The sequence below is a fragment of the Orycteropus afer genome, unplaced genomic scaffold, assembly GCF_000298275.1.
Source record: "Orycteropus afer afer isolate SDZICR_OR568_19922 unplaced genomic scaffold, OryAfe1.0 scaffold00487, whole genome shotgun sequence".
Taxonomy (NCBI): domain Eukaryota; kingdom Metazoa; phylum Chordata; class Mammalia; order Tubulidentata; family Orycteropodidae; genus Orycteropus; species Orycteropus afer.
Genome location: NW_006922074.1, coordinates 1,340,790 through 1,349,089, shown reverse-complemented (window position 1 = coordinate 1,349,089; position 8,300 = coordinate 1,340,790). Strand labels below are relative to the sequence as shown.

The window sequence follows — 8,300 nt, the reverse complement described above, 5'->3', positions numbered from 1 at the left end:
GCAGATGCCCTCCGGATGGTCTGCTCAGAAGGGAGGTTCTCTTACTTCTTTGGAGGTTACGTTCTCTAGATCCTGGCTCATCATGATGCTTCGAAGTTTGGCTTTGATGAGGCGCTCGGTCCTTTCCCCTTCAGTTGGCCTGGAAAGAAAGCCCCGTTAGCAAAGCACAGAATGATAGGAAGCCTCGGGTCAGAGTTGACAGAGATGTCGAATACTCCTGGGTCTAAGCATAACGTGGTTTGGGCAAGTACAACTAGCTTTTACGTGTGTGCGCATGCGCACGTGCACGTGTGTGTGTGTGTGGGGGGGGAGGATGGGGGATGGCAGAGGAGAGGTACACAGAAAAGCTGCCCTGTCTCAAGGATTCCTGGAGGGGTCAAGAGTGGTGAGTAGAGCCAGAGGACTGACAACGGTTTGGAGAGTCACCCCTCTGGCAGGTCCTGCAGAGATGCCCAGGGCTGGGATGCTGGAGTGGCCGATACAGTAGCCCCACGCCACTGAGCCCTTCAGGCTTTGTCAAGTACAACTGGGCGTGGGGAAGCCACTGTGCTTGTGCCAGCGGAGGCCAGCTCCCACTGGCACCTTCTTACATGGAACCAAGACCTGTGTCTCCTGCAACTGCTACACATCAGCGTTAGAAACTCTAGGGGCCACACAAAACCAGTAATGGGTTGCTGCTGAATCAACTCCAGCTCATGGCGATCTACGTGTCAGGATAGAACTGTGCTCCACGAGGTTTCCAATGACTGATTTTCCAGGAGATTGCCAGGACTTTCCTCTGCAGCACCTCTGGGTGGACTCACATTTGCAAGCTTCCAGTCAGCAGCCAAGCACATTCATCGCTTGTACCATCTGGGGGCCCCAGGGGCCACCCATGCCAGAATAATTCTCCTTCCTCATGACAAGCCTTCAGATATTCAAAGGTAACTCACTTCTCCCGGCCCTTCTCGTTTCTTTCCGGCCTTATACAACATGGCTTCTGGTTGCCCCTTATTCCGACTGCTCCCCTTGGAGTCAGTGGCTGTCAAATCCGACTCTCGTGAGGGCCCCATGTGTATCAGAGGGGAACTGGGCTCCTCAGCGTTTTCAATGGCTGAGTTTTTGGAAGGAGATCACCAGGCCTTTCTCCCAAGACTCTGGGTGGATTTGAACCACCAACCTTTCGGTAACAGCTGGGTGCTTAACTGTCCATGCCACCCGGAGACTCCATTCCTCTCTGAACACCCTGGAGGCTGTCCACAGTCCTCTTAGAGTACAGTTTCCTGGAGGAACACAATACTGTGGAGGGAAAGGGAGACCCAGGTCGAGGGAGAAGGGAAGATGACTCCCTTCTGCAGTAGACTTGAATGAATGTGGCCTCCGATCACGCTCACTCTGCCGGTGGCCACATGACGCTCGATTCACTGCTGCTGCTAAGGCAGGCTGCCCTCGGCTTGTGTCTGCACAGTTGTGTTTTGGGATCCAGGAAACAGGCTGTCACATCCCCAATTCTCCTAACAGCAGAGGAAAGCCAGGCTTTGGCAACCTGAAGAGGGAAGGTCAGACCACAAAGCACTGCCAAGGAGCTGATGGTCCATGCGGGTCATAGTGCTTTGAGAACCTGAGGGAAGTTACGCACCTGCTCGCCACAGATGCACTCACACACAAATCTGCCTCGACTTTTAAGGGATGTGTGTCATAGACACTTCCCCTTGCTAAGGAGAACCCCTGCTGTCAATAGTAGCTGTGCGAATGGTGGCCCTCAGTCACAGCTCTGAGGAGGTATGTCCTGTGCAGACTCGGGGCTCAGGGCACAGACTGGGCATGAAGGAAGGAGACCAGGTGTGCTCACCTGCGGGGGCACGTCCACACTTACTTGTCCACAAACAGGGCTGGGGAGTCGGGCCGCGTGGACTCCAGGTCCTGCATGGCATTCCACTCATTGATACAGCTCTGCTCAGAGCCAATGCAGCTCTCATAGTAGGTGGCCCAGATGAGAGCCACGCCCCCGGGGAAGTAGTTGTGTCTCCGGGCCACTTCGCAGGCCTTGTGCAGGACCTGCAGGGCCGACCTGGTGTGAGAAGGCGAGAGGGTCAGGCCTAGGAGCCATGGGGCTGCTGGGCTTCCCCTCTGGCAGAAGATTTAAATGGGGGTGGTGGAAAGGGCAGGGACTCAGTACTGGATTCGATCTTGCATAGCAGGGTGGGTGGGGGCTACATAGCAGACCTAAGCCAACAACCGCCAGTCAACACAGCCTGTCTCCGGGACATGTGCCCTGAGTTAGAGAGTGGACAGGATATTCTTCACCATCTCCACAACGGGCAAGAAGGTTTCACAGCTCTCTCACATCAGGCTGGTTCACTTGTTACTTTTAATTCCATCCTTCAACTCCAAACAATTAAGCTCTACTTATCAGAGATTGTAGTTACCTCGAACAGAGGAACCACAATGAAGTCTAACAGGGCAAGAAAAGAGTTTAACTGCAGCAGACATTTCACTAATGTCTACATATTCGAAATAGTTCTGTTTCTTAGCCCTCAGCTCCACCCAACCAACTAATGTGGTAATAACATTGTTGTTGGTTGTTCTGGTTACCCAGTGCTGCTCTGACAAAAACATACCACAAATGGGATGGCTTTAACAAAAAGGAGTTTATTCTTACAATTTGGAGGCTTTAAGTCCAAGTTCAAAGTGCCAGGCTCTAGGCACTGGGTGAAAGCCTCTCAACCTTGGGCTTTCAGGTCTGCCTCCTGTTCCCAGCCCAATGGAGCTAGAGGCTTTTCTTTACTCACACAGCTGCTGGCTGCTGAGACCGACAAGCCCAAGGCTGACAAGTAAAAAGGCACAGTCCTAATGTTACCAAACCACATGGCAGGCCATTAATTCAAGTTCACTGAAAGTCCCAAGGTCGGCAGAGCATGGTAGGCTGCTGAACAGCAACGTGACTACATTCAGGGTTCAAGCGTGCCATGAGCTAGAGACCATTCCCAAATCTGCTTCTTATATATAGGAAGCAGACCACATACCCAAAGCAGCTACTCAGTCAGCTGCTTGTGGTAGATCCCACCATGGAGTTGATTGCCAGTCTCATTGTGGGGAGTAACTACCACCAGCTGCCCAGCCACTCAACCAGGCCCAGCCAAGCTGACACACAAACGTAACCACCACATTGGTGGTTGTTAGCTGTCATCAAGTCGGTCCTGACACCCGGAGACCTCCTCTGTGCAGAGCAGAATCGCTCCACAGTGCTGTCAAGGCTGTGACCTCTCAGAGGCAGGCCGCCAGGCCTTTCCTCCAAAACACCACAGGGTGGGGTCAAACTGCCCACCTCCTGGCTGGGAGTTGAGTGCTTAACCGTTCGTGCCACTCAGGGATTCTGATACTACTATAGATGCTGAGATTTACTAAGGAAGTGAGTTCTAGAAACTCACTGTAACTCAGAAAGTAACTGAAGAAAAGGTGTGGAGAGGCACAGTCGGGGCAGAAGACACAACAGTGAAGATTCAACTATGAATGACTGATTCAGTCGCTCGTTTTTACCTCTTGTTACATAAACACAGGCTGAATGTTTCTCAGTGAATGGGTGAACCGGGTATCAACCAAGGGTGGAGAGTGAGGCCTTGGAATGGATGCAGAGTGATCAGAGACCGGCTCACCCATCGGATAAAATAGCTTGCAACCCACTCAACTCTCCCGGTTTTGCATATTTGTCCTATCTCTAGGCTGGCTGAGGGAACAATCTGGGGCTGAGCTTTCTCTAAATTTAGCTCTGGTCCAGAAGTTTTTGGAAAAGCACATGGGCCTATTTTTGCCCTTGCCTGCATTACCCAGGGATACAGAGAAGCCTCCAGACACCTACTGGTTTCCCGCCTGAGAAGGATGATCTCATGGTTTTCTCACAGTGATTCCTGGACTGACTGCAGTGGGAGCAACAGAGTGGGAGATAAGGAAGCTCATACTGACTGCCTGTGGGAGAACCGTGCACCTCACGGCCTCAGAGAAACAGGCAGTGGTTTGGAAACACCGAGTGGAACTCTTCTCATCAGACACCCTGAGCTCTCTCCCGAGTCTCTTCCAGATGATTCTGGATAGATTCTCCTGCTAAATCGGCTGCAAGAGTGCTTTGTGCAATGGATGCTCCAAGGGAGAAGCAAGGCTGTCAGACGTGCAGGGTGCAGAGAAGTTGTGGGGGTGACTCACTCCCCCCAATGCTGCCTCCACCCACAGCTACCTCACCCCAAAAGCAGAGTGTCCCAGTGGGAATCTTACTTACAGGCCTCCAGACTGTTATCCTGTAGCCTGGGACCCTGTGTGAACCTTTCCCCAGCCCATCCTCTTGTGTAACACAAGTCTGTGTTTGTGTTTAAAGAGCTCTGGTGGTATAGTGGTTACGGCATTTGGCTGTCAATCAAGAGGTTGGTGGTTCGAACCCACCAGCTGCTCCATGGAAGAAAAATGAGGCAGTCTGCTTCCATAAAGATTTACAGCCTTAAAACCCAACAGGGGTTGCTATGAGTCAGAACTGACTGAGAAGCAGTGAGTTTGTTTTTTGATTTGGTATTTGTGTTTATGGCCGACTCCCTCAACAGACTGTAGACCCCACGAGGGCAGGAACTGTGTCCATTTTATGTCTCCCCAGATGTGCCGTGCCACTCCCTTCACTGGGCAGGCTGAGTGCCCGCTGACTGTGTGCTGGCTGCCGCAAATGAGAAGAGGCTGCACAGACATTCTGTCAGCAGGAGCTATGCTGTTGGCAGCTGCAGTTAAGTTGGCTCTGACTCACGGTGACATAACAGAAGGACAGGTGGCCAGGTCCTGTGCCATCTTCACGAGTGTTGACATGCTTAGGCCCCCTGAGTAGGTGGTCACAGCCGCTGTGATTTTAAGTGTCTGCCGACCTATGAGGTCTATCTCCCAGCACCATACTGGACAATATTCTGTTGTAATCCATGACTAATTTTTAGAAGCAGACTGCCAGGCCTTCCTTCCTAGTCTTAGTCTGGCAGTTCTGCTGAAATCTGTCCACCATGGGTGACCCTGCTGGTATCTGAAATACTGGTGGCCTGGCTTCCAGCATCCTAGCAACACATGACTATGAGTCACAGCAGTACTATAGGCCGGCAGACGGGTGTGTGAAAATAGCACACCTAAATGAGCTTCTAAGCTTCTAAGCTTCTAAGCAGAAGGTGTTTTCAACCCCTACTGTTGGCTAGGAAGGGGTTTCTCAGGAGGTGATGAAAGCCACTTACCACATGGCCTGGACGGACACGGGCTTAAAGATGTGCAGCCTTCCTGCCGTGCTCACGCTGAATCCTCTGAGTGAAAACAAAAGGAAAGACAGCCTGGTGAGAAATCAGACCCTCCCGTCAAATCACCACAAGACCAAGGGCAGGCCCAGCACGGGCACCCTGAGAACAAGCATGTTTCCTGCTGCCTGATGAGGCTCTATGGCGTCTGTAGATTCAGAGACAGGAGGAGGGCCGAAAGACACGTTCTCAAATCCTGAGGGCCTGGTTTGCACCCAGCAGTGTGAGTACCACCAGAACTGAAAGCCTAGCAGAGCGTAAGGTGATGGCAGGGCAGCGCGTGACAACATCTCTCTCTCCTTCCCCGGGGCTGTCCTGCCCCACCCATTACTCTCCACCCCGCACACTCCAGCTTCTTTGTTTGATAATCGCACAGGAAATATGAGTGGGAAAAAACAAAATTTTCAAAAGGAATATGGAATATTTTCAAAAAGAAAATGTGTGAAGTGTTGAGTGTAAAAGAAATCCACTTCACAAATTTGCACCCAAACCACAATAAAAGATTAAAAAAAAAAAAAGAAATTTAAAAAAGGAGTATCTCCCTGATTCCGTCACTCTGAAAAACCAGATGTAACTTCTCCCTTCCAGTCCTATCTGCGCGTGCCTTGGACCCGCTGGTGATCCCAGTGTGGGCACAACTTCCTCGACTGCTTCCTTCTACCTGTCAGAGCGTCCTGTGTCTCCTCCGGGAGCTAGAGCACCTGGACCCAGACAGCCCCTCATCGCTCATACACAGTGAAGAATTCCTCCTCTGCAGCCTCCAGGTGGCACCTGAAACTCTGTTGTACATCGTGTTCATTGTGTCTCTTTGCCCCAGGTGCCTGCAAAGCCTCTGAGTGCGTGCTGTATCTCCTTCACCTGTGAACTCCCAGGGACCATCTGTGTGGAGGGCATGCTATGAGTGTTCACTGAACAAATCAAGGCAAGTGAATGGCCACCATTCACTCTGGTACTCTCCTTGAACTCTGGGCAGCACGAGGTCTCCTGTAACAGCTTCCTTTGCTACTTCATGACCCGAGCCCCTTGTATCATGTCCAAAAGCTGCCCTTCCTTGTGCAGCTCACAGGAGGGCAGACTGCTAACATACAGGCTGGTGATTCAAACCCACCCAGCTGCTCAGCGGAAGAAAGGCCTGGCAATACGCTTCCATAAAGATCACAGCCCAGAAACCCAATGGGGCAGTTCTGCAGTGTCACCTGGAGTTGCCATGAGTGGGCATGGACTTGACAGCAACAAGCCCAGTTTTGTGGAAGGTGTAATATACACATCATTTGTGGAAGGTGTAATACACAGATCATTTGTGGAAGGTGTAATACACACATCACACGGATGGCTCAGCCGCTGGCGTTCCTCTGAGGATACGCAGCCTAACTTGTGTTTCAAAGGTGTGTTTGGAAGAATCTTGTGGAAAGCCCTCCTTACCCGTCTCCATCCAGGTGGATTTTCGTGTCACTCCACAGCCGGAGCACCATCCCGATGGTGCAGCTCTTACTACGTGGGAGGAAAGAGAAGATGCCGACAGTTAGTGTCCACCCTGCCTACAGTCTTCCCTCTCTCGGTCTCCTGTCAGCCTTGCCGGCCCCCGATGGGTGACATTACTGCACCTGGGACAGGCTGCTGGGCATGTATCCAGGAGAGGCTCCTAGGATGTCTGGGTAGGGACCACCACCCATCACTGGATTCTAGAAGACACTGCTCTTATGGGGGAGAGGGGTGTCCAGTGACCTCTGTTTGGTCCTGCTTCTCCTAGAGCTGCCCCCAGGTGGCCTGTGACCCCCTCATGCCATAAACAGCAGGTCTCAGCTGAGGGTACAGGAGCCACCAGCTAACCTCAGGGTGGGGTCACTTGTGGGCAGAAAACCTCTTGTGTTGGTGTCTTTTACAGAAACAGCTGGATCTGGCTCTGGTTTGCCCATCTTAATGGTGAGATGATAGCCAGTAACTAGGGGCTGGAGCCACAGAGGGAAAGGCAAAGCTTTATCAGACAGTCTCCTCACATTATGAGGAGAGCCATTTTGTGAGGAACTGCTGCTATAACTGTGCCAAAGGCCAGCCTGCCACCCACCACAACCCTGGAGCTCACAGCTCTGCTCCCACCTAACAGCCCTTGAAGAGAAAAGTCCTCTCCTGCTCCCCAAGCCAGGCCCTCCCCAGAGCAGCACCGACCGTGCAGGACCTTCCGATCCTGAGCATGTCACAGTGGGTGAACTGGCTTCATGCCCTTAAGACCGAGGCGAACTCCCAGGTTTCCCGCCCCGTGGACCTGCCCATTCCTGGTGGGTAAGAATTGTGTTTCCTTTGTAGAGCTGCACAACAAAAATGACACTGAGACTCACACAGCCCCTGGGCCTTGGCTGGTCAGTGCTAGGAAGAGGCAAGGAGGGGACTGCTAGGAGCCCAACACAGGCCTGCAGAGAATGCCCTGGGACCAGGGTGGGCAGGCCCCTCTGCAGCACTGACCGCCCAAGCCAGGGTCTGGTCCTGAGGCACAGCACCAGTGCAGAGAGCCGGGAGGAACAAAGGATCTGGGGGCCCAAGGGCCCAGGCCCCACTGAGCCTAGATTTCCCGTTGGCTAGCTAGAGACCTGATTTGCAGAGAAAACACAGGAGGGGGTTCTTCCTGGGCAGGCGAGTCCAGGGCTCAGCAATCAAGCTGTCCATATGAAACAAGGATGGTACCTAACCTGCCTTCCCCAGACACAGCAGGGCACAGGGCACGAGGGGCTTCCACCCATCATCTCCAAATGGAGACAGGATAGCGACCAGGGACATGAATGCCTCAACTCTGCAAACTCCCCAGTGTTCCCACAGTGCTATTTTTGGAGTTTCCAGTATTCCTCAGTGGTGGCTGTTGTAGCTGCCATTGAGTTGGCTTCCACTCATGGTGGCCTTATGTGTAACAGAACAAAATGTTGCCTGGTTAGTCAAAACTGCCTGGTATTGGTTCAATGACAGATACATAGACCAATGGAATAGAATTGAGAACCCAGGTATAGATCCATCAACCTATAGTCA

General features: G+C 52.3%; 1 protein-coding gene across 1 annotated transcript in view; it reads right to left on the bottom strand.

Annotated features, from left to right (window-relative positions):
- The window catches only part of SSH1 (slingshot protein phosphatase 1), an 86,597-nt gene that overhangs the window by 18,143 nt on the left and 60,154 nt on the right, over nucleotides 1–8,300 (bottom strand). The window contains exons 6-9 of the mRNA XM_007955002.1: nucleotides 6,708–6,776; nucleotides 5,229–5,294; nucleotides 1,856–2,050; nucleotides 46–139 (exon numbers count right to left, since the gene is read on the bottom strand). Coding sequence (XP_007953193.1) covers nucleotides 46–139; nucleotides 1,856–2,050; nucleotides 5,229–5,294; nucleotides 6,708–6,776 — 424 coding nt within the window. The remainder of the gene's footprint in view (nucleotides 1–45; nucleotides 140–1,855; nucleotides 2,051–5,228; nucleotides 5,295–6,707; nucleotides 6,777–8,300) is intronic.